The 27393-nt window shown below is 38.7% G+C and overlaps 1 protein-coding gene across 1 annotated transcript in view; it reads right to left on the reverse strand.

Annotated features, from left to right (window-relative positions):
- Nucleotides 1–20408, reverse strand: part of LOC149152506 (uncharacterized) — a 209670-nt gene extending 189262 nt beyond the window's left edge. The window contains exons 1-2 of the mRNA XM_089439753.1: nucleotides 20019–20408; nucleotides 19838–19944 (exon numbers count right to left, since the gene is read on the reverse strand). Coding sequence (XP_089295879.1) covers nucleotides 19838–19944; nucleotides 20019–20323 — 412 coding nt within the window. The 5' untranslated portion in view covers nucleotides 20324–20408. The remainder of the gene's footprint in view (nucleotides 1–19837; nucleotides 19945–20018) is intronic.
- Between the last annotated feature and the right edge of the window lie 6985 nt (nucleotides 20409–27393).

The following is a 27393-nucleotide window of genomic DNA, read 5'->3' on the forward strand; positions in this document are numbered from 1 at the left end:
ACCCTCGATCCCTAGGGTTTGGTTGGGTCTATAAGCAAAACCCTTGTTATGTATTTAGAATCCTGGGAATGAAACCTTATGTATGTGTTCATTTGGTTGAAACCCTAACCCGGTCTAGGTTGGTATATGTCTAGATATTGCCTGACATATGATGTACTTATATACTGATGAATTCCTAGATATAGGTGTTGACCGAAGTGTTAATGGTCATGAGTCCTAGGGTTTGGAAACAAGCCCTAGTCAAAGGCTGATGTTATAGGATGATGTTGTTTTGGAAATCTAGGGTTTTGCAGCTAAACCCTAGTAGTAGTTAAATTCTCTAGTATATATAACCATCTGGAATTTATGAATCTGTATAGTGATTACTGAGAATTTGAAGATGGAAATCTAGGGTAAGTTGTGATTGGTTTTGGTTGTTGAAGCTCATGTATGAAATCTTGGTGAGGAGTCTAACATATGAATTTTGAAAGTTGTTAGATTCATTGATTTGATTTGTTTATAGGGTTTGCTATATAAGGGAACTTGTCGTTGAAAGAATATTGAAACCGTAGATATAATGAGTTTGATATCCTATGAATGTGATTTAGGGTTTGTAACTAAACTTGGGCAAGTTGAAATATTGAAGTATAGTCTCCTGTTGATTATGTTTAGCCTAAATGCTTTCATTTTTATAAGATTTTCATATGGCTAACTTCATGCTTCTATAATTTTGGTTGTACTTGTTATCTAAGTTATGCAGGTACATCATCTTCAAGTTGGTGAAGATGATCGTAAGTAAAGTTGATGTGATAAGCATGATATATCAATGACTCTAATAAGAAGGATGGACGCATGAAAGATTCTCCCATGTCGTAAAGAAGAAGTAGAACTCCCTAAGTTAAGAAGGAGTCTGGATCAATGTTGCACGAAGCGGAAGCGAAACGGAAGCGAAGCGGAAGCGAAGCGGAAGCGTTTTTTGGAAGCGGGGACGCCGAAGCGTCATTTTCCAAAAATCTAGGAAGCGAAGCGTCCACGGAAGCGTTTGCTATATATATATATATATATTTTTTATATTTTTTTGCATTTATACTCAAAACAAACATCCCAAATACCAAATTAATTGTAGAAGACATGAAAACATGCATATTTTTGCATAAATCAAGATAGATATAACATCCATTGTACATTAATGATCTAGAATCTAGATTCTTCTCCTCTTGTCTAGCCTTTGCCTCTACCTCGATTGTCTAGGGATATTAGTCAACATTGCCCAATTTTGATCAAACTACCTAATTCAAGACTTAAAATATGGTAGAAAAAGCTTAACATGTTTGATCGATGATTTTGACTTGATTGAAAGGTAATTTTTTGCTAAGGGCGTGCCGCGTGACAAAGGAGTTCAACAATTAACACCACCAACACCAGGGTACATATAGGGCTTGGTGCTCTTGATTAAATGCTAATCGCATACCTTCATACTTGATATAATCTAATGAAATGCCACAATCCCATTGATCCTGAATACCTGAAAACTGTCAAGTCTGCTGAATTTTGAATAGGATATGAAATTCTATTTTCTCCATATGAAGTCCAATGAGGCTGGAACCACTCTCAAACATCCTGAGTCATTTCATGGTAATGTTAAAAATTTAAGTAAAAGGATGAAAATGAAAAATAAAGGAGAATGTCACTTTTACTTTAAGAATTTAACATTACCATGAGGGAGCATCTGCTATATTTATATTTTTTTTGCCTTCATTCGTCACCCTAACCCAAGGTGGAGCCACCCCCAACAAGCAAACTCACCTAAAATTTAAAAAAAAATTGAAAAAAAACGATTTTCTAAACGCTTTTCCGGAAGCTTTTCTGGAAGCGTACGGAAGCGTCTGGGAAGCGTACGCTTCCTCCTCCGAAGCGCCACGCTTCCAACGCCCGAAGCGTCGTACGAAGCGCGCTTCGGCGCTTCGGAAGCGACGCTTCCATACAGCGCTTCCAAATTTCCAGGAAGCGGCTAAAAAAGCCGAAGCGACGCTTCCGGCCAAGCTTCCTAGGCGCTTCCGTACGGGACGCGCTTCGGGGCTTGGAACCGGGGGGGGGCGCTTCGTGCAACACTGGTCTGGATGAAATCTCCCTAGGTTAAGAGGGAGCTTGAATGAAGGAAATCTCCCTAGGATAAGAGGATGGTTGAGAATATTCCTTGTACAAGAATAGTTAGATCCTCTATGTTTAAGACGGAGTGATAGATATGATTCTCTACATCATGTGTCATGCACTAGACCAGGACTAACAGCTGTAAGTTTTAGTGAAGGCCACGAGTGAGAGAAGGAAATTGGAGAATGCATTTCGAGGTGCTGCTGAAAGAAGGAAAGCAAGATCCAATTGAAGAATATGTTGCTACATATGAAGTAGGAAAGGAAAGTGTATGGTTGAGGAATCTATTGTCAAAGATTCGGTTGATAGTCCTATTATGAAAAGTTGAGAAGCAACATTAAGTTGTTTAGAAGACCCCAGAGGTTTGTATTTGATTATGTACATGTGAAAGTATAGTATTGATTGGGGTTGTGTTTGTACAGGTAAATCTCTCTAAGGTTCTTGATAGCATATTGGTTACCGATCATTTTGATCGGGAGAGATTTGTTGTCCTTGATCTGTTGGATCAAGGAGTGTTGAGGCTTTGTGAGTGAAGCATTGCCTAGGAGGACATTTGGCCAGCACTTTGTGTTGATGTCTAGGTCCCGAAGTTGGAAGGGTGGCATTGGTCATTGAGCTCTGACACACATCTAGATCTCTGGGTTGATGGTTAGCAAGTAAGCCTAATGGTACCTAGAGAGGCTGAAAGCTTGAGTCCATCTTAATCCCACCCGGATAGATTGCCCTGGTCAAGAATCTAATCTGTGGCATTGTTGTGCCTAAATTGTTGAGAGACCAATGGATAGATTGCCCTTGTCAGGAATCTAGTCCTTGGCATTGCGGTGCCTAAACTTCTTCATAGATGATGTGGTTTGAGATCTTCCATGTACCTCTTTTGGTTATATGTAAATATGAATACCTCCCTAGTTAAGAGGGAGTGTTGGAAAATGTAACTAGGTTCGGTCTTCATAATTATACTTGAAGTCAAAAATGTAATATATTTGTCAAAAGAAAGTGAAAAGAATTTTACTATTAAATTGAATTGACTTATTAAATCATGGGTTTCATGCTTGGGTCAATTATAAGTCAAGCCTCCATTGTAGACTTTAGGTTATTGTCAAAGTCATTTATTGTTTGACTCCTCCATCAAGACATCCTCTTCAGCAAAGTCATCAACTTGAACTCTTCATCAAAGTCTTCAAGTCGGCCTCAAATAAATCATCTTCAAGTTAATATATTCATGTCGGGCTTATAACAGTGACACATCTATTCATATGGTCATGTCAGCTCATTTATAATGGAGGAACCACTATATATACCAAGCTAACGTAACTGCATTAACCTTACCACAAAATAGTTTGGATTAGGATTTCAAAGATGTATTTTTGGCAATTTCAGAGGCTATATTTTGGTGATATCACAAGAAGGTTCTTAGTGCAATCACAGGAGTTCAGACTACAGAGAGGAGGTCTCGGTGTCTCTACAGGAGCTCAGAAAGGATGTTTCAATGTCACCATAGTGAGTAAGTTCGATACAATCTCAAAGAGTATGATTTCGGTATCATTGCTGAAAGGAGCTCGGATAAGTGAAAGACAAGCTCGACATTACAGTGAAGACCTTTTGTGATACATCACAGTAAAGGTTTTGGTGCTACCCCAAAATGAAGGATTCGGTGCGACCACAGTGTGAAGGATTCACCACAGTCAAGGTCTCAGTGCTATCACAATTTCAAGGATGACTTGATGGAGGATGTCTTGAGTCTAGATTGTAAGGGTCTTGGTCGTCTCATGTTTTGAATCCACTGAAGGAAGAATTTGTGACTGGGTTTTCCCCTCGAGGGGGTTTATACCCGGCAACGTGCCTACATCTTGTGTTCTCATCTATTTGTTGCTTGACATTAATCTTGATGATAAGAAAAGATAATTAAAAGATCTAATACTAATAATGAAAACATCACAAGTTAATGTCATAATAAGGGAAATCATTTAACTGCCAACCCTATGGATTTCCAACAACACCAACACTTTGATTGGTCTTAAGGAATAAGCATTATAAGCATAAAGAAGCATTTGTATCTTTGGCTCTTCCATTCCATACACATACCTCACATTGATGCTTTGGCACAATTCTTTAGCCGGGGACTGTCTACAAAGATACAACAAAAGCAATCATGGAAATTCTCCCTGCTTCATGCAATACTGATATATTTCTAGTTTTCCTAATTTCTATGTTTTTGCTTCCTTCAAATGTAATTCTATGCTCTGTAATGTGATCGTTCAGCTATGGTCTACTCTCTCAACAAGCTTGCACAAGATTCTTTCCCTTTTTCCTTTTGCGTTTTTACACTTTTTTGTGGTTTTTGTAACTTCTTAGTTATTGGTAAGTGTATATATATAGCAGTAGTATTTATGCAGAGTTGGGGAGGACAAAATGGTAACAGAACAGAGCATGTGTAGGTGGGAGTAGAACAGTGGACAGGATGTAGCGGAAGAGGATGGCCTACTAGCCTAAGCTTGTATTACTTCCTAGCATAAAACTATGACACCCAGCTAACCGAAGATGATAACCCACGGAACTTTGGCACCACGGCCTCCCAGCCTAAGTTTTTATAACTCTAGCAGAAAAATATGACATCCAACCAACTGGGGATGAAAACCCACAGAACTTGGCACCTGGCCAGCAGAAGAAACCACTCTAATACAACTTCTAATGAACCTAGTGGTACTCACAAGAATCCATTATTAATAATAAAGGGGGCAAACTCACATAATCCATTGAGGATAAAGTATTATAATTGGTATGAAAGCGATGACTTAAACAAGTAGATTTCTTTATATAACATTATATTGGTGAGTCGCACTGAATAGTAGTGATCCTAGGGTATAACGCCTATTAATATATTAATTAACTAAGGCTTAACAACTAATATGTATATCCTAGTTACTAGGTACTAATATATATTTATTATATATTAAGGTAGGTTACATAGTCTTATGGAATCAATATTTATTAGACATCTTTTGCATTTTGCATTAACCATGTTCCTTCCTTCAAAAGAGTCAAAGCCACCTTTGTATTGAACGAGGGAAAGGAAAGCTCGACTCGTAATTTTTGATCCCTAAATTTTCCTTGATTCAACAACTAGTGTGGAAAGATGCCCCTCAGTTCTTGAACTTGACTTATAACAACTTCCTTTGTTGTGAGTTTTGTGAATTACTATTATTCTATGACTATGCATATGCAGTCTACAGCACTTAATTTATCTATCTTACCCAGGCAATCTGTGACCTAGTTCTTTTGTGAGTGAGAAAATATATTTCAATCACTAATTACAACATTACTGTGCAAAAAGTAGCAAGTATTACAGCCATTTAGATGAACTGAACAACGAGAATGCCACAGATAATCAAAGCAATAACAAGGAACACAAAAACACAACACAGGGATTTATTGTGGTGAACCCTTGGCAGGAAAACTCAAGCATTAAAGGTGAGAGACTGTTTCTTTTACTAGCATAGCTGATACAGTGCAAAATATACAGAGTTCACTCACTGTGGAGCATTCCATTTATTATGGTTGGTAATACAGACAGTGTGATCTATTCCAGAAGTCCTACAGCAACTGCTTCTCCTCTACTCTGTTCTGTACCCAGCTGAGTCCCCATAATTTGTTCCTGCTATGTTATGGAACAGTGGATCCTCAGAGAAACCGGTTTTCTGTTTTACTCCCCTTGTGAGTTACCCAACTTCTGCCGTTGTAAAAAGCATGGAAGGCCCACCAACTCTCTCTAGATGGGACTGTGTTCTGTTTTGCCAAAACCGCTCGGAATGCTCAAAAAGATGGAAGGTAGTCATTGTCCCCACGTTGGCAATGAATCGATTCCTTTTGTGGTCAAGGAGTTGTGATCCCTTAAACAAAGATCTTGTTTCATCTGACAATTATTCATTCTCAGCGAACAAATCAATTATGCAGCTGGCAATAACGTTTGAGGGGAAAAACGTTTTCCCCGATGTTAACATTCTCCCTTTGCTATGCATTCCTGGTCCAGTCAATGGCCATTGGCTCGTACTCTCTCTTCAGTGAAAAAAAACCCAGTCTGCAGCGATTTGGTCCACAGGATCCATTATGGATCAATGTTGTAAGGTGATGCAGGGGCATCCGGACTTAGCCAGCAATGTGATTGTATGTTCACATGTTGTAGCTAACAAGAGATGAATTTCATTGACCTGAGTGGTCAAAATCAATTCTTAATAGAGAGGGTTGGATCTCTCGAAAATTATCTTTACTCCAATTATTATAATAATTAGAATATTGTATTATTTTTAGAATAGGAGATAAATTGTTAGTATAGGTGTGTATCAGAGCTTGAGAATAGACATTTAATGGTTGAGTTGATAAAAATAGAGATTGAGTTGTCAATGCAATTAGGATAGGATTTGATTCATAAAAGAGGAAACAATGTAATGACAGAGTAAGTAAGCAAGAGGTGTGTGAGAGATAGGGTTGGAGAGTGAACACAGGTCAGACAAACTGTTGTAATCGAGCCAAGAGGGCAAGACTCTGTAATTTCCATTTTGTTGAATAATTGATTGAATTGTGGTGTGGACGCACTGTTCTGGTGCAAAAATTCATTTGTAGCTGTGTAACGGCGTTTTGGACCCTAATAGGGTATTTTTCTCTGTTTAAACACTTTATTTATAAATCACAGTCAATTAGTGTTACGACTTAATATTGTACTTAAGCGCTAAACCTTTCCTTAAGCGCCTTTCTTAAAATATGAATTAAGCATGTGGGTAGTATTTGGAAAGTGGTAAGCAGTATCTCGCACGCCCTAAAAGCTGTAGACGGTATTTCTAAATTTCACGCGATTAACCTTAGAAGGCGACACATAGCACGAGAAAACTTTTCTCGCGCGCTCTCGACCACATATCGGTCATGCAAGAATCTGCGCGAGATTGTGCAATAGCCATTCAATTGGACGGGTCACATAAACGGTGGAGATCGTCCGGGCTAGTTGGCGAGCGGACGACACGATATCCGTTGGATCTGAAGGAGAGAAATCAACGGCGCAGATTGAAGCGCCTGACAAAAGGGAAAGTCAAAGAAAGCATCAACGGTGATTGGTCAGGAAGGTGGGACACTCAGGGGAAAAATACACGTACAGAATCTAAGTAACGTGCAACTGATTGGTTCTAAAGTTAACCAGTAGTCTAATTCCAGACTACCACCTCATTTTCGTCAACCTCCTACATCATTTTGGTATCAGAGCAAGGATTAAGTTTTGCTACAGTAAACATGCCACCGAGGAGAGGAGTTGGCATAGGTCGAGGAAGACCTATAGCGAATGCAGTTCTACTGGATGAGATCCGAAATCTGCATACAAGGATGGAGACTGCTCAGAGGAGAGCACCTGATGAAGGAGATGCCAGTGCTGCAGAAGAATCTTTTGAGGAAGAAGAAGAGGATGAAAGTGAAGCTGCCAAAGTTCTCAAGATATTGGCCAAAGCAAGTGGAAGACCAAAGGTGGAAATACCTTTGTATGACAAGAATCTCAATGTAGAAGAATTGATGGACTGGATCAGTTCATTAGACAAGTATTTTGACTATGAGGAGGTTGATGATAAAAAGAAGGTGAAATTTGCAGTTACCAGATTGAAGGGTCATGCACCTATCTGGGGGTCACATAAACGGTGGAGATCGTCCGGGCTAGTTGGCGAGCGGACGACACGATATCCGTTGGATCTGAAGGAGAGAAATCAACGGCGCAGATTGAAGCGCCTGACAAAAGGGAAAGTCAAAGAAAGCATCGACGGTGATTGGTCAGGAAGGTGGGACCCTCAGGGGAAAAATACACGTACAGAATCTAAGTAACGTGCAGCTGATTGGTTCTAAAGTTAACCAGTAGTCTAATTCCAGACTACCACCTCATTTTCGTCAACCTCCTGCGTCATTTTGGTATCAGAGCAAGGATTAAGTTTTGCTACAGTAAACATGCCACCGAGGAGAGGAGTTGGCATAGGTCGAGGAAGACCTATAGCGAATGCAGTTCTACTGGATGAGATCCGAAATCTGCATACAAGGGTGGAGACTGCTCAGAGGAGAGCACCTGATGAAGGAGATGCCAGTGCTGCAGAAGAATCTTTTGAGGAAGAAAAAGAGGATGAAAGTGAAGCTGCCAAAGTTCTCAAGATATTGGCCAAAGCAAGTGGAAGACCAAAGGTGGAAATACCTTTGTATGACAAGAATCTCAATGTAGAAGAATTGATGGACTGGATCAGTTAATTAGACAAGTATTTTGACTATGAGGAGGTTGATGATAAAAAGAAGGTGAAATTTGCAGTTACCAGATTGAAGGGTCATGCACCTATCTGGGGGTCACATAAACGGTGGAGATCGTCCGGGCTAGTTGGCAAGCAGACGACACGATATCCGTTGGATCTGAAGGAGAGAAATCAACGGCACAGATTAAAGCGCCTGACAAAAGGGAAAGTCAAAGAAAGCATCAACGGTGATTGGTCAGGAATGTGGGGCCCTCAGGGGAAAAATACACGTACAGAATCTAAGTAACATGCAGCTGATTGGTTCTAAAGTTAACCAGTAGTCTAATTCCAGACTACCACCTCATTTTCGTCAACCTCCTACGTCATTTTGGTATCAGAGCAAGGATTAAGTTTTGCTACAGTAAACATGCCACCGAGGAGAGGAGTTGGCATAGGTCGAGGAAGACCTATAGCGAATGCAGTTCTACTGGATGAGATCCGAAATCTGCATACAAGGATGGAGACTGCTCAGAGGAGAGCACCTGATGAAGGAGATGCCAGTGCTGCAGAAGAATCTTTTGAGGAAGAAAAAGAGGATGAAAGTGAAGCTGCAAAAGTTCTCAAGATATTGGCCAAAGTAAGTGGAAGACCAAAGGTGGAAATACCTTTGTATGACAAGAATCTCAATGTAGAAGAATTGATGGACTGGATCAGTTCATTAGACAAGTATTTTGACTATGAGGAGGTTGATGATAAAAAGAAGGTGAAATTTGCAGTTACCAGATTGAAGGGTCATGCAGCTATCTGGTGGGATGAATTACAAACATCCAGAGGGAGAAAGGGAAAGCCCAAGATCAAACAATGGGATAAAATGGTAAGTAGATTGAAAGCCAAATTTATGCCAAAAGATTATCAATTAAATCTTTTCAGACAGTTACAAAATTTGAGGCAAAAAGGAATGACTGTCAAAGAATACACAGAAGAGTTTTATAAGTTGAGCATTAGAGCAGGACATGCAGAGGATGATGTAGAAAAGGTAGCCAGATACATAAATGGGTTGAGATATGACATACAGGATGAAATCAGCTTGCTGAGTTTGAAAACAATTGAAGATGCCTATCAAGCAGCTTTGAAGGCGGAAGAGAAGATGTTGAGGAAGCAAAATCAGAGGAATAGAGGAAAAAGTTCAGCAAGAGGTATAGGAACTACCAGATCAAGATTTCAGCACCCTCAAAGTGAAGTAGGAGATTCAAGTAGTAGACCACCACAGAGAGGAGAATTTAGTAGAGGAATATTTGCACCCAGAGGAAGAGGTCGAGGAAGAGAAATTCGGTGTTACACATGTGGAGAATGGGGACATGGATCATGGGACTGTCCTCATAATAAAGTAACAAATCAGAGGAATGTGAATGTTGCTGAGGCAAGGGAAGAAAAACCTCAAATTGCAAACAAGGAATAATCACTTGAAGTAGGAGAATCCTTGTTGTTGAAAAAGGTATTGCTTAAGGCAAAGAAAGAGACAGGAGAACCAGCTCAGAGAAAGAGTATATTCAGAACTACATGCAAGTCCAAAGGAAAATGTTGTAAGTGATAATTGATAGTGAAAGCACTGATAACCTTGTTTCTACAGAAATGGTGAACTAGTTAGCACTAGTAAAAACAGTACACCCTACTCCTTACAAAGTATCATGGCTGCAAAAAGGACATCAGCTTATTGTGACAGAACAATGCAAGGTAGAGATACAGATTGGTACTTATAAGGATGTGATATTGTGTGATGTAATGCCAATGGATGTATGCCATGTGTTGCTGGGAAGACCTTGGCAGTTTGATCGGAAAGCTATTCATGATGGGAGAAGAAATACTTACACTCTGGAGAAGGATGGAAATAAACACACACTGCTGCCATTGAAGGATGAAGCAGGCAAAGAAGCGCCTAGAAACAGTGTTATGCTGATGAGTGGGAAAGAATTGCTGCAAGAAGTCAAGAAGGATGAACAGATGCATTTTGTTGTCATAAGGAGACCTAAGGTAATTTTAACTTCCACAAACTTAGATGATTTATTTGAAGAAATCAAAACTCTATTGAATGATTTTGTTGATATTATTGTGGATGAGTTGCCAAATGCATTACCACCCATCAGGAGTATTAGTCATCATATTGATCTAATACCTGGAGCAAGTTTGCCAAACAAAGCAGCATATAGGTTAACTCCTCAAGAAAATGCAGAAGTTGGAAGACAAGTGCAAGAACTAATGGATAAGGGATTGATCAGAGAGAGTCTTAGTCCATGTGTTGTACCAACAGTACTCAGTCCAAAGAAAGGTGGTGAATGGCGTATGTGTATAGATTCCAGAGCCATAAACAAGATTACTATCAAGTATAGATTTCCTTTACCACGCATGGATGATTTGATGGATTTTTTAAGTGGGTCAAAGTATTTTTCTAAAATAGATCTGAAGAGTGGATATCATCAAATAAGGATTAGAGAAGGAGCTGAATGGAAGACTGCATTTAAAACAAATAGTGGGATGTATGAATGGTTAGTGATGCCTTTTGGACTCACTAATGCACCTAGCACATTCATGAAATTAATGAATGAAGTCTTGAAGGAATATGAAAAGAAAGTCCAAGCAATTTGGAACTGGCCTACTCCAAGAAACATATTTGAGGTAAGAAGCTTTCATGGTCTTGCAAGTTTTTATAGAAAATTTATCAGAAGTTTTAGTCAGATTTGTGCACCAATTATTGAAACAATCAAAGAGACTAATCAGCCATTCAAGTGGACAGAAGCAGCAGACCGAAATTTTAAGTTGTTGAAGAAGAAAATTACGGAGAAACCAGCTTTAGTTTTCCCTGATTTTGGGAAAGTTTTCCAAGTTGAAATTGATGCTAGTGGAGTTGCAATTGGAGCAGTTTTGAGTCAGGAACAGAGACCAATAGCCTACTTTAGTGAGAAACTAAATGAAGCTAAGAAGAAGTATTCTTCTTATGATAAAGAATTTTATGCTATTGTGCAAGCTTTAAAAAAATGGAGACATTATTTGCTACCAAAAGAGTTTGTATTATATTCTGACAATCATGCATTATAGTTCATAAACAACTAGCCAAAATTGAACCAGAAACATGCCAAGTGGGTAGAGTTTTTACAGAGTTTTACTTTTGTGATAAAACACACAAGTGGTAAGTTGAACAAAGTTGTTGATGCTTTGAGTAGGGTAAATTTCATTGTACAAGAATTAAGAGTTGGTGTTGTAGGATTTGAAGAAATGGTTGATATGTATAAAGATGATGCAGAATTCAAAGATATTTATGCAGTTGTACAAAATCCAATAGTTCATAATAGAAGTCAGTGGTTAGATTATCTTATCCAAGGAGGTTTACTGTTTAAAGGTAACAAATTGTGCATTCCCAAATGTTCTATGAGGGAAAACATAATCAAGGAAAAACGCAATGGAGGATTATCTAATCACTTTGGACAAGACAAAACCTTTGCCCGGGTAAATGCTTTTTACTATTGGCCAAAGATGCAAACTGATGTTAAGAAATTTGTTGAGAAGTGTAGAATATGTCAGAATGCTAAAGGTAGAAGCCAAAATACAAGATTGTACTAGCCATTGCCAATACCAGACTGACCATGGGATGCAATTAGTATGGACTTTGTTTTGGGGTTACCTAGAACTCAAAGAGGGAATGATTCCATTTATGTTGTGGTAGATAGATTTTCCAAAATGGCACATTTCATTGCATGTAAAAAGACTAGTGATGCAACACATATTGCTAATCTGTTTTTTCAGAGGTTGTAAGGTTACATGGATTGCCTGTAAGTATTGTGTCTGATAGGGATACAAAGTTTGTTGGGCATTTCTGGAGAACTCTTTGGAAGAAACTAGGTGCCAACCTTAGTTTCAGTTCAACATATCATCCTCAAACAGATGGACAAACCGAAGTGGTAAACAGAAGCTTGGGAAACATATTGAGAAGTTTAGTGTATAACAATCCTAAGCAGTGGGATTTAGCACTTGCTCAAGCTGAGTTTGCTTATAATGACACTCCAAACCGAAGTACTGGGATGAGTCCATTTCAGATTGTTTTTGGAATGAATCCAAGAGGTGTGTATGAACTCAGAAATTTGGGTAAACAGGAGACAAGAAGTGCAAAAGTTGAAGAGTTTGCAGAGCAGATGCAAAGACTACAAGAAGATGTCAAAGACAGATTGCAGGAAAGCAGTGGAAAATACAAATAGAGAGCTGATAGGAGGAGAGAAAAAGAATTCCAAGTGGGAGATCTAGTGATGGTATACTTGAGAAAAGAAAGATTTCCTATTGGGACTTATAATAAACTAAAGATGAAAAAGATAGGGCCATGCAGAATTGTGAGGAAGTTTTCAACTAATGCTTATGAAATTGAATTGCCAGAAGGGATTGGAATATCACCTATCTTCAATGTTGCAGATTTGTATCCATACAAGGAGACAAAGTCAGAGCTACAGAAGGAACCTACAGGAGATGAAGTTCAAACTTTAAATTGGGAAGAACAAATGCCAAAGACAGTCAAGAAAGAGGTGGAAGCTATTTTGGAGAAAAGAGTATCCAAAAGAACCAGAGGACAGGTTTATTTTCAATATTTAGTCAAATGGAGGGGACAGCCAATGGAGGATGCCAGTTGGATAACAATGGTAGAATTACAAAAGTATGGAGTCAATCCTAAAAGTTTGACGAATGATTCTTTTCTTCCCCAGGAGTCTGATGCAGGAGCATCTGGACTTAGCCAGCAATGTGATTGTATGTTCACATGTTGTGGCTAACAAGAGATGAATTTCATTGACCTGAGTGGTCAAAATCAATTCTTAGTAGAGAGGGTTGGATCTCTCGAAAATTATCTTTACTCCAATTATTGTAATAATTAGAATATTGTATTATTTTTAGAATAGGAGATAAGTTGTTAGTATAGATGAGCTTGAGAATAGGGATTTAATGGTTGAGTTGATAAAAATAGAGATTGAGTTGTTAATGCAGTTAGGATAGGATTTGATTCATAAAAGAGGAAAGAATGTAATGGCAAAGAGATGAGATGATCGAGAATAGAGTAAGTAAGCGAGAGGTGTGTGAGAGATAGGATTGGAGAGTGAACAGAGTTTAGACAAATTGTTGTAATCGAGCCAAGAGGGCAAGACTCTGTAATTTCCATTTTGTTGAATAATTGATTGAAGTCTGGTGTGGAGGCATTGTTCTAGTGCAGAAATTCATTTGTAGTTGTGTATCGGCGTTCTGGACCCTAATCGGGTATTTTTCTCTGTTTAAACACTTTATTTATAAATCACAGTGGATTATTGTTAAGGGTCAATATTGTACTTAAGCACTAAACCTTTCCTTAAGCGTCTTTCTTAAAATATGAATTAAGCACGGGGGTAGTATTTGGAAAGTGGTAAGCGGTATCTCGCGCACCCTAAAAGTTGTAAACGGTATTTCTAAATTTCACACGATTAACCTTAGCGAGTGACACATAGCACGAGAAAACTACTTTTCTCGCGCACTCTCGACCTGATATCGGTTGTGCAAGAATCTGCGCAAGATTGCGCAATAGCCATTCGATTGGACGGGTCACATCGACAGTGGAGATCGTCCAGGCTAGTTGGTGAGCAGACAACGCGATATCAGTTGGATCTGAAGGAGAGAAATCAACGGCATAGATTGAAGCACATGACAAAAGGGAAAGTCAAAGAAAGCATCGACAGTGATTGGTCAGGAAGGTGGGACCCTCAGGGGAAAAATACACGTACAAAAGGGAAAGTCAAAGAAGAAAATCAAAGAAAGCATCGACGGTGATTGGTCAGGAAGGTGGGACCCTCAGGGAAAAAATACACGTACAAAATCTAAGTAACGCGCAGCTGATTGGTTCTAAAGTTAACCGGTAGTCTAATTCCAGACTACCACCTCATTTTCGTCAACCTTATACATCATAAGGCGGTTAACAAGGAGAGAAGGAAAGATTGATGGAAGAATTCGCACCGGCAGTCAATATAGTGCATTAATAAGTGAGTTAGTACCAGTGATGCGAAAATCACGATTTTATCGTTTTATCGCAATTTTTTTAAAACAACGATAAAATCGGCCGATTTTTATGCGTATTTTTCTTTTGGCGATTTTTTCCAAAAAAATAAAATAAAAAAAATCGCAAATTTTTTAAATTATCACAATAATATTGCGATTCAATGTGTTTTTATCGTCGAGCCGGCGGACAGGGGGTTATAAACACCAAAAAAAACGAAAAATTTTTTTATTCATTTCATCAGACAGCAGCAGCGGTGGATTGGGAGTGACCTTGGAGAAAAATCTTGGTCGATTGGGCGCCAATTGGAGGAGAAAACGACTCAAAACCCTCGATGGATTGAGCGCTGAGGAGGAGAGGATCAATTTTCTCCGACAAACCGGTATGGGCACCAAATTTATGTGTTTTGTTTTGGTTTTTTTTTTGTTTTTGGTTGGGTTTGGATAACCCATTGTTTTATCGAATATTTTTGAGTTGATTTGATGGTGTTTTCGTTTGTTGAATTGTCAAAAATTCAATGTGTTTTGTGATGTTACTCATGTATGTAATCTTTTTAAATTTTTGTAACTTGCAATCCTTATTTTGCCATAGGTTCACCATTCAACTTCAAAGTTCAAACTTCATCTTACAAATTTAAAACTCAAGAGTCAAGAATTCAACCAAGTTACAAACATGTCAAGGAAATTGGATCCTCTATGGGAATTTGGTGAACCTGATGGAGGGTTTGATAGAATAAACTTGTCTTGCAAGTTGTGTGCACAACATATGTCAGGGGGGGTTTATAGATTGAAGTATCACCTTGCACAAATCCCTGGATTTGATGTAGGGCCTTGCTTAAATACAAATCCGGAAATCATCCGAAGAGCCATAAAATCATTGGAAAATTTAGAGCACATTAGAGAGGCCAAAGCATAAATGAAGAAGCAACTAGCCAAGACGGTGTTAGGCTCAAGTGAACAAGGAAGTGGCACTAGTTCTACTTTAGCATCAATATCTACAACCAACCCGGTAGCTGCCTCATCATTTTTTGTTCCTAGAACCACGCCTGGTTCACAACCATCTATCACTTCAATGTTTAAAAAAGCTGAGAAATAACAAACTGACAAGTTGTTGGCCAAATTTTTCCTTTGGAGTGATATTCCTTTCAGCGTTGCAAGGAATAATCCATTTTTCCAGCCTGTTGTTGATGTTATTGCAACTGTTGGCCCAAGGTACAAAATCCCTTCTTATGATGACTTTAGAGGTCAGATTCTTCAAAATGAAAAGGTTGACTGCACCAAAAGATTGGAGGAGTTTAGGGCATCATGGGCACAAACAAGATGCACTGTGATGTCAGATGGTTGGACTGACCAAAAGGGGAGAACCCTTATAAACTTCTTGGTTAGTTGTCCCAAGGGGACAATGTTTATGAAATCTATTGATGCGTGGGTGCAGAACATGTTGTCCAAGTCATAACAGACAATGCTACAAATTATGTTGCTGCTGGCAGGATGCTTATGGAGAGGCATCCTACTTTATTTTGGACGCCTTGTGCTACACATTGTATTGATTTGATGTTGGAGGACATAGGAAAATTTTCCTTTGTCAATGATATTGTTGAGTCATCAAAAAGCATTACAAAATTTATATATAATCATACATCTGTGCTTAGCTTGATGAGAAAATTTACCAACAACAAAGAGTTGGTGCGCCCCGCCATTACACGGTTTGCCACCAGTTTCATATCTCTTCAATCCCTCTTGAATTCTATGTGGAATGTGAAGAGAATGTTTCTTTCAGAGGAGTAGCGTGCTTTGACAATGAGCCGCAAACCAAACGGAGAGGTCATATGCAGATTAGCTTCATACCATGAAGACTTCTGGGTGGGAGTGCAGGAGGTGTGCACCATTACTAAACCTTTGGTAAAGGTTCTTTGATTAGTTGATGGTGAGAAGCCCGCAATGGGCTATTTGTATGAAGCCATGGACAAGGCCAAAGAATCCATTCGGGCCTACTATGATGATAAGGGAGATGAGGGGTTTTAGAGACAACTCCTCCTATGGGAAGTGATTGATGAACGATAGAACAATACACTCCATCATCCCATTCATGCTGTAGAGATCTACCTGAACCCCGCATTTTCTTACCCATGTAGGTTCGTATTTGATGCTGAGATCATGGATGGATTCTTAACCTGTGTTCAGAGGATGGTGCGATCTCCAGCAGAACGTACAGAAATCTCCAAAGAAATTGAGACATACAGGCTAGCAGGTGGCACATTTGGCTTTGACATGGCTGTGACTGATAGGACGACTAAAATGCCATGTATTTTTTAGTTTGTTTCAAATTTCATTGTCTCTTCAAGTTCATAACTTCATACTTTGCTTCAACTTTCAAATTTCATTTTTTTTCTTATGTTTATTAAAATTTTATTTGTTATTTTGTTGTAGATGCATGGTGGAGAATATATGGTGCCAGAGTACCCCTTTTGCCCAAGCTTGCCATTTGAATCCTCAGCCAAACATGTAGTTCCTCAGGATGCGAACGCAACTGGAGTGTATTTGAAAAAATACACAACAAGAAGCGCAACAGGTTAAACTTAAAATTTAAAATATTGCAAATTTCCAAATAATTTTTTGAATTCATTAAACAATATTTTTTTATAATTATTATTTCATAATCTTTGTACAGGTTGGAGTCCCAGCGACTTAATGACATGGTATACGTCTACTACAATCTTCGATTGTGGGTAAGGCAACTTGAGAGGATACCTGATATGGAGGCCATCTCATTGGATGGGATTGACACCACTGTTGCATGGAGGGTTAAAGCCGAGAGGCCTCTCATGGAGTTTGTCGATGATTGGTTAGAGCAGGAGGTAGTGGAGGGGGAGGAGGAAGAGGAGGAGGAGGAGGTGACACCACCTACCCGAGCTGCCCCTGCTACCAGTAGAGGACGTGGTCAACCTCCTATAGCTCCTAGTTCTTCAGCTTCTAAAGCACAGCAGAGTCCACTGCCAACTCCACCGGCATCTACATCTAGAGGGAAAGGGAAAGCTATTGCATTTTCTCGCAAGAGGGGCAGAGGAAATCAGTAGTATTAGACTTTAGTTATTTGGTTCATTTCATTGTATATGACATTATGACTCATGATATGAGATACAATATTATATTTTGTGTTGATATTTTGAGGCTCAGTTAGGACTCAAAAGTCAGGACTTACTATTCAGGACATGATTCATTGTTATGTGTGATGTAGCACTAGAAATGATATTACACATCTTATATATTAGTTCTTTTATCATATTTATGTGTCAATGTATTTATTTTATGTTGTAGATGCTTTAGATGTTAAAAAAATTGAAAACAAAATGAATATTTTTGTATCTTACGATTTTTTCTCGAATTTTTCCCTCGCTGATAATATCCTGATAAAGATAACTGCAACATTGGTTAGTACAATAATTGAAATCAAGGAATGGAGCCCTTGCTACCAAATATTGTCCAGACTCAGATTATTTGAACATCTGGCATCCATTTTAATTATTCTTGGTAGTGCTACATGAACGATTTAAATCTAGAGTTAGCCAAAGTAGTTTTGGATTATTTTCCCTTTTGAATAGTTGACTCGGATCATATTAGAATGTTCTGAAGGCATCGCATTCAGGGATCAAAATTGAACACGTCAGAGCCCTTCAAAGGGTCTCTGGCACGTCAGAGAAGTAGGGAGAAAATTTTACCAGTCAAAAAAAATTAAAAAATTGATTTTTGTCATTTAAAAAAAAATTGGAATAATATCTTAAAATTTTTTAAGAAGTGTTGTCAAATTGTCAACCTTTTTTTTAAATTTCATTTTTTCTGAAATTAGAATTTTAGGAATGTTGAATTTGTAAATTTCTTTTCATGTTAAAACTTAAATCCCATTTCAGAAACTCCCATTTCAAAAACAACAGTTTCCTTTTGAGTTGTTTTTTCTAATTGTGCATATGATGCAAGTTCTTATTAATTATTATGTCACAATTACCTTTTGATACCATTACATTTGGCAGTTTCTGAGTTGCTCCCATTTCAAAAACAACAGCTTCTTTTTGAGTCGTTTTTTCTAATTGTGCATATGATAGAAGTTCTTATTAATTATTATGTCACAATTTCCCTTTGATACCATTACATTTGGTAGTTTCAATTGAGAGCGGCGTATTAGGTCTGTAATTTCACTGGGTTGTGCCTGAAGGCTGCCCAAAGCAAGGTTTGACGATGATTTAAGCTGGAGAAGAGCATAGATTCATCATTCAGCAAACCCCTGTCAAGCAAGGTTTAAGCATGATTTATGCTTGGAGAGGAGCGCATTCAACATGCTTCCTAACATACTGGATTTGATTTGTTTGCGGATTCCCAATTCCTGGTATGTTTTCATATTAAAAAAGGAGATACCAAAAACATATACACCTTTGTACACTCCTTTGTTGAATCCTAACCCTGTTTAGAATTTTACTGAATTTTTTCATTCATGCAATAAACTTAAATTTGATTGAGCTACTTGTATATTGGCTTGAACGTTCTGGTCACAAAAATTTCCTACAAAATTAATCCTTATCTGATCTGGAGCAGGAATATAGGTCTTTTGTTTATCCATTAATGGTAAATGCATCCGATATATTAGTTGCGGCTCATATCAGACTTTCCTTATACATAACATCCATGGGGTTGTTGTTCCACCATTCTCCTGTGAAAAAATAAAAAGAAATTTGAAAATAATTTACTGTTGTCAATTGAATTGCTCTTTTTTTATATGCTTTTCATTATAGAAGTGCGACCTAAATATGTGCCCTTCCAAATGAAATTAAGACCTGCCCGTCAAATTTGATCACTGATCGCATTGCCATCTATTGCTTCTTGCAGATTCCCCACGATGTATAGTTTTCTAATGATGCAATATATGTTGCTATTTCGAATAGTTGACTCGCATCATATTAGAATGTTCTGAAGGCATGGCATTGCCATCTATTGCTTCTGTTTGCAGATTCCCCACGATGTATAGTTTTCTAATAATGCAATATATGTTGCTATTTTGAATAGTTGACTCGGATCATATTAGAATGTTCTGAAGGCATCGCATTGCCATCTATTGCTTCTGCTTGCAGATTCCCCACGATGTATAGTTTTCTAATGATGCAATATATGTTGCTATTTGAAACCAGTGATAAAATTTCATGTGATATAACCAGTGTCACGGTTATTGAAATTCTCTTGTGAAAATGCTGATGGACAGTTGCTTCTATCAGAAAATGCCTAATTATACTTTGATTGTATATTGGCACCATTGATGACATCAATCAGCTAGCAATTTTGTGGATAATTATCATAGATAATTTTTTAGCTTTTATGACACTTTGATAGAGAAAAAGGAGAGAATGCAAATGACGATGAAATGTAAGTACCCTGGGACAGTGCACTGCAACTTCGGTAGTTGAGACAAAAAGGAGATGTAAGTGTGTCAGCTACAGGTGGAAGCATTGACATTACGCCCCCCAACTCTGCCGACAATCTGCCAATCGAAAAGAAATTTAAAAATGAAACCTAAACCCTCTGAAATAAGAATGATGGAAATTACGACAGTACCTTGAAAGGGGAGTAGAAGGAGAAGCAGAACGGCGTCGAATGCTTGCATTGTCGTTTCCCAGGGGTTTTTGGCGGGAAGCCGGAGAGGGAGAGGAAGAAGGGGGCAGAGGGGCTCTGGCCGCCGATGATGATGCATTAGTAGCGCTGCTACTGCTACGACCCCCCAAAGCTCGGATTGGGCTTGGGCTTAAATGAAAAGCTGATTTCATGGACCTTGACAATGCTCCTCGGTAACGGAACGCCATTATAGAAATACTCACAACTGGTACAGATTCAATAAATTCAGTTCTTCTATCAGAGATCATACAATATAATGGAAGTGCTAGGAGTTCAGAGCATAGTGCTTAAGGATGTCCGTTTTTTAAATTTTTATCGGTAGCCTTCCATCATCTGTTTTAATAAATTGTTTTTAAGCTATATAATAATTGTATTTACTACATTCATGACCGCCAGTTACTTAAATCAAAAAGAATTGGATGTATATATCAGAGAGATGCATTTTAAGGCGAAATAATAATGAAAAAATTGATATCAAAGCAGAAAATTAATATATATACATACAGGAATTTTGAGTTTGTAGGTTAGTGGATGATTTTAAATTTAGGTTAACGATGAAATTCATCTATGAGTGTAGTAATTTAATACATATCAAAAACACATTTTATGATATATGAGTGTAGTAATTTAATACATATCAAAAACACACTTTATGATATATTTTACATATTTTACTTATGTAAAGATTAAAAATATTATAAAAATTAATTAAATTATAATTTTATTATTATTATTATTATAGAAGTAATTCAATTGGTAATTAAAGTAATTTGAAATCTGTGAAAATTAAGAGATTTAAGGTTTATATCCCGTGAAAATCGAGAGATTCAAGGTTCAAATTCTCCATTTGTGATTTGCTTTAAAGAGAGGAGAACAAGTAGTAGTCTCCTTAGAAGTTTACTAGTAGTTACATGTCAAGTGAGTTGCTCCCGGATACAAAATAATATTAATAATAATTATTATTATTATTTGAAAATTTGTTGCCAACTAAGCTTAGTGTAATAAAGTTTATTGGTGTAGGGATGACACTATATTTTGTATTTTCTGTAACTTCATCTGATATTTAATGCAATTCTACTTTTTTCGTGCTAAAAAAAATAAAGTTTATTGGTGCCTACTTCCATAACCACATTGCCTTATCAGTCTACCAATCACAAATCTTGTACAATTAATGCATAATTATTATTATTATCCAATTTTAAGGCCAGACATTGTTTGGTCATCCAATTTTAAGGTCACGGCCAAGCCAGACACAAAATTGGTGTATGAGACCCCCCTCTTTGTGGGACAGGGGACCCCCTTGTTTGTGGGACAAGAGACTCACCTCTGCGCAGCGATTTGACTGCTAAGACTATGAAGGCATACATACTCTACCCTCCTCTGGTTGTGAACTTGTGACCTCTTATGAGGAAACACGTGCTCTTAACCATTAGGCCCACTCAAGTTGTATGTAAGAAAAAATTTAATGTATAATAATTTAACTACATGAAATAATTATAAATCTCAATGCTACCTTAAATTAGGATTTATGATTAGTGTGTAACATATTTTATAAGCAGATGGTTTTGGAGGCACCGACTTGGGAACGGGAGAAAAGTTGTAGCCTCTATAAACTAGGGTTTCGTTCTGGTCTCTGCCATCGCAATGTTAGGAAGGGGTTTTGGCATTCCCTCCTTCAGCACGGTGGTCACCAACAAAGGGAAGGAGTCAAAAGCCTCCTTCTTCACCAAGCTCACCAACTTTAACACCTTTAAGAGGCCCTCAGCCAATCATTCGGGAGAGGGAGGGGCGAGAAAAGGAGCAAACCATTAGCCAATCAACCACTCTGCAGGTTCTAGTGGAAAGTCTTTGGCTCAGCCATAGACAACCAATCCCTAAAAACCAAAGACCGAGAAAATACTAACCCTATAAAGATAAGACCTAGAAACAGTAGCCTACAAGGAATACATGCGTCAACTACAAGTTCATGGGCTTTTGACCCACGAAGAAGGCGCTAAATTGGTGGATACAAGTGAAATGGCGCCCCAAGGGAGGCATCAAGTTTTAGCTTGGCTCCAAGGGATTCTTTACGATGATGTTTGATATGTTGGAAGACAACGACAACATCTTTGAAGGAGGGTCTTACTTCTTCAACTCAATTGGATTAGACATGAGATATTGGAAAGAAAACTTCACCCCAGGAAGGAGGATTTTACAAGAGTGTCAGTCTAGATCTGGTTCTACTCTCTACCAATCGACTACCAGGCTCCTTTCGTCCTTAAAGGGATATGATACAAGCTCGGAGAATACACCAAGATGTTGGAAGAAACTCAGTAGGGGCACTATGTTTCCTACTCGAATCTGCATCTACATGGATGTTTCAGGGGCTCTCCTTGGAGCCATAAAACTTGTCTTTCGGGATGAAATTTGGCTCCAAAGCATAGACTCCAAACACATTCTTTTCATATGTCACAAATGCCATGAGAATGGGCATCTTTTCCATGACTGTCCCCATAACTCCTCTTAGGCAACCAATCCTTTGGCATATTAGAAGGCGAATGAGCAAGGCTTCACCAAGGGTAGCTTCCAAGAACAAGAATAATCGAAAACCCCCGAGTAAGCAAGCTTCATCTAACCGAGCCAACAAAAGCAAGTTTGGAATATTAGGTGAAGATCAAGAAGATCAAGATAAACAAGACAATGAAACAAACAACAACACAAGCAAGCAAATACCCCTCCCCACAAGTGGATCTAGATAAAGAAACGGTTGCCTCAGCCATCCCAAACACAATCGGGCAAGAAACAGATAACATTGAAATGGAGCACAAAAACAAAAATGATTTAGCAGGAGAAGAGGTGATAAAAGAAGTTTTGGGGGACATGGACCTCGATAAAATCACTGAAGTTTGGGAAAAGAGAGGAATGAAATCCATCCTAGAGGAGTTACCTTCAGAACATAGAGGAGTGCACCTCTATCAAGAGGAGCTCAAGCAAGTCATGCCCAAAAGGCAATATGGGGACCTCAATAATATTGGAATCAAATCTAATATCCCAGTAGATCAATACAATCCCAAAGGAGCAGGAAGAAAGCGAGGCGGGAAACCCACCAGTCAAATCTTGCAAGAGATTGGAACAAGACCGATCAATGAAGGCAAGGGAAGAGCCTTAATCCTAACTAAAAAAGCCTCTCAATGAAGTTCATTTCATGGAACATACGAGGTCTGAATGAACTCACAAAAAGAAAACTCCTCAAGAGGAAGATCATGGCAAGCAAACCAGAAATTGTGTTCATACAAGAAACAAAAGTAGGGTTAGAGATAATCCCTTCCCTTTAGAAGCAATGTTGGAAGGACTATGACATTATTGTAAATGCTACCAGAGGCCTAGCCGAAGAGAAACGAATACTATGGAATGAAAAGTTGATGGACCTCAAAACATCTATCATTGCTCCCAACATCCTAACAACAGTCTTTCAACTAATAGGAACTCCATAAACCTTTTGTGTTACCAATGTTTATGGCCCAGATCGATCCGAAGAAAGGATCAACATGTTGGACACCCTAAAGAAGATCCACAAAGTTGTACCAAGAACCCATAGAATCATTGGAGGGTACTTCAACATGATCATCAATCTATCTGAGAAAAAAGGGGGCCTAAGAAGGTTAGACAAAGATGTGGAAGCTTCCAGAGAAGCAATAGACTATCTGGATATGGTGGATGTGGAAAATCAAAACAACATCTTCACTTGGAATAACAAGAGCGAAGGGGACAAGCAAAATGCCTCCCGCTTGGACCAATTTCTCGTATCAGAATCCATACTCCTAAACAATCATGAAATCGAAGGAAGTATCCTCCCATATGCTGGATCAGATCACTAGCTAATTGTTATAGAGATTCAACTTATGGGTACTCCCAAGAACAAACCCTTCAAGTTCGAGGCCTTTTGGCTGGATCATCCAGAATTTCAATAAAAAATAAAGGAATGGTGGAATGAGGACTTACCCCTAGGATGCTCCCAAATGTTTTGTTTCCAACAAAAACTCAAGCACATCAAAACCAGAATCAAGAAATGCAACAAGGAGGTCTTTGGAGACATCCTCAAGGATAAAAAAGTCATTGAAGAACATGTAGAGGAGATCCAACCAAAATCATCCTCAGTGGGACCACAGACCAACTGAAGCAAATAGAACAAGATCTACAATATATGTGGGAGATAAGAGCCAAACAGGAAGAGAAATTATGGCAACAAAAATATAGGGTTCAATGGTTAAAATGTGGGGAACGAAACACAAAATTCTTCCATAAATCCATGATTCAACACAAGAAGGCTAACATGACACTCTTTCTAAAGAAAGTCGATGGCAACGTGATTAAATCCCACAGAGACATTTCAACAGAGCTCAACACCTTCTTTGGGAACCTCCTAAAGGAGCCCAACAATTCAGAGAATTGTTTAGAACATTCCCACAACCCTGAATGATAAGCATAACACCATGTTGCTTAAAGAAATCACTGAACAAGAAGTGGAAGAAGCCATCATGTCAATGCCCTTTGGTAAAGCCCCGAGACCTAATGGATTTACCATTGACTTCTTCAAAGCCTATTGGCTTATATTAAAAGGGGAATTCCATGCCATTGTGGAGGATTCAAGAAGATCCAAGATAGTGTTGGGATCTCTTAATGCCACCTTTCTAACTCTAATCCCAAAGTAAGAAGGAGTGAATTCCCCTTAAAGGTATTTCCCTGGAGCACTTTGCAATGTAATTTATAAAATCATTTCAAAAGTCATGGCTAACAGACTCGAACCTTTGCTTCTCCTCATTGTCTCTCCTAGTCAATCTAGTTATGTTTAGGGGAGGAAAATTCTGGACAACATAATTATATCCCATGAAACAATTCACTCTCTGAAAATCTCTAAACAACCAAGGATGATGATGCAACTTGACATGTCAAAAGCATTTGACAACATTAGTTGGAAGTACATAAAATAAGTACTCAAGGCCTTTGGATTCCACCAGGATTGGATTGAATGGATAATGTCCTCTCATAACTGGAGCCTTCTTATCCATCCTTGCCAATGGAACCACTACTCAACCCTTCTCTCCCTCTCAAGTGATTAGACAGGGAGACCCCTTATCTCCCTTCTTATTTATTCTTATGGTAAAGGGTTTGGGGAGCACAGTTTCAGCTGCTAATGATAGCAACTAGTTGATCAGGCTTAAACTCCATGACACCTCAACAGCCTCCACCCATCAACAATTTGTGGATGACACCCTTCTTATGGGTATCCCCACAGTTGTTGAAGCCAGGACTCTCAAGCAAATTCTTTGTCTTTTTTTTTCTAACGCCTATAGCACCTCAGTTAATCTATTGAAATCAAAGATCTTACTTTTCAACACCTATCCTCCTATCCAAATAAATTTAACCAGAATCTTGGGGTTCCAAAACTGTCCCCTCCCATCCAAGTATATGGGCGTTCCTCTCACAGACAAAGTCCTCAAGAAATCCACCTGGAAGAACCTTCTCTCAAGGCTCCAAACAAAACTTAGTAATTAGACCTTCTGCTCCCTCAACCTGGTTGGAAGGTTGATTCTAGTCAATTATGTCTTTCAAGCAATGCCCCTCTACTTGTTCTCAGCCCTGGCTACTCCTAAATTATGAATAGCATATGCAACATACAAAGGAACTTCCTCTAGAGAGGCTTAGAGGAAAAAAAGAAATGGGAAGTAGTCATCTAGGATAAACTCTACAGGCCCAAATCTGCAGGAGGCCTGCGCCTATGGGACCTTGAAATCATGGGAACTCCCTCGGAGCTAAGACTTGGTGGAAATGGCTAGATTCTCCTAAAATCCCCTAGGAAAAACTTTGGAAATCAAAGTATGCCCCCAATTAGCAGTAGAAGGATCTCATTCATCTTACAGGAATTGTCAAGGGCTTAGTTATATAGAATGAGGCTTGGAAAAACAAATGGGTTATCCAAAGACACAGATGCTAGGAGGTTAGGAATGGTCAGAGTTCTCTCTTATAGGAGGATGCCTAGAAACAACTCCGAAAAAATGAATGAAGGAACCTATGCTCCCCTGCAGGAGAAAATGCAAGGTAAGGGCAAAGCTTTCATAACCCATTACTGGAAAAACACCTCTCAAGAAAGTAAATGGAGATCTTGGATCGACAAGGAGGAATGGAAACCTCTCTTGGAAAACTTTGACTGGGATGCTTTCTAGAAGCTCCTCCGAGATCATCAAATCCTCTCACATCAGGACGAAGATAAATTAATATGGGGAAGCAACTTAGGGTGTGTCTTCATCCTCAAGGAAGCTTATAGTTATCTGACTGATCACAGTCAACTTGAACAACACCCTCGATGGAATTCTCTCTCATTAAAAAATAAATTGCCAAATATCACCTTATTCGCATGGCTAGTCCTCCATGGAAAAATCCTTACTTGGGACAATCTCATAAAGTGTGGTTTCTTGGGTTTATCCAAATGCAGTTTATTCGAGGTCCAAGAAGAAACAATAAACCACCTTTTAAATAATTGTGAAATTTCTTCCTCAATTTGGGACTTGGGGGCCGGAGGTCTTTAAAACCTCGGTCGGTAACAAAGCATCAATTCAAAACACACTTGAAACATTGAGGCCCCAAATCTCCACTCATCCCATCATCAACAGAGCTTGGGATCTATTTCCACGAGCTCTTTGTCGAGTCCTATGGAAAGAATGAAATGAACGGATCTTTAAAAAATCACAGGCCATAGGGGACATTCTCCTTACTAGGGTGAAGAAGATTATCCAAGACTTGGTGTCAGTTTCCAAGCTTTCGCCGCAGCAAGGGCCCCCTCAAGCCTCAGACATTCACATCCTGAGCTCCTAGATCTTGAACACATTCCATTCACTACCACAACGAATCCATTTGTTCATTCTGATATCATAGAGTATGGTCTCCTTCCAACATCAATATCTACAAACTAAATTTTCATGGGGTCTCTTGTGGAAATCCAGGACAAGCTGGCTCCGGAGGGTTATTAGAAACCAAAATGGAGAAATACTCTGGCTATATTATGGAAAATTGGGCATAGCATGAACAACATAGCTGAGTTGCAGGATTTGGAGCACGGACTCGACCTGGCTAAGTCCTACCATTTTATTCCACTTATTTTTGAAGAATATTTTGCAATGGCAACCCTTGCTACTAAGAAATTACAGAATGGCACCCCGATCAGCAAAGTGACAACCAACTTGCATCTATCGAAGGCTCTTCAGCGCATACGAGATCACTTCCAAGCTGTCAAGCACAAAGTGAATTCCTTGGCTAACAGACTCGCAAATGAAGGGACATA

The sequence above is a fragment of the Pinus tabuliformis genome, chromosome 9, assembly GCF_031772625.1.
Source record: "Pinus tabuliformis cultivar Carrire ecotype Pingquan chromosome 9, CPIR1, whole genome shotgun sequence".
NCBI classification, from domain to species: Eukaryota; Viridiplantae; Streptophyta; class Pinopsida; order Pinales; family Pinaceae; genus Pinus; species Pinus tabuliformis.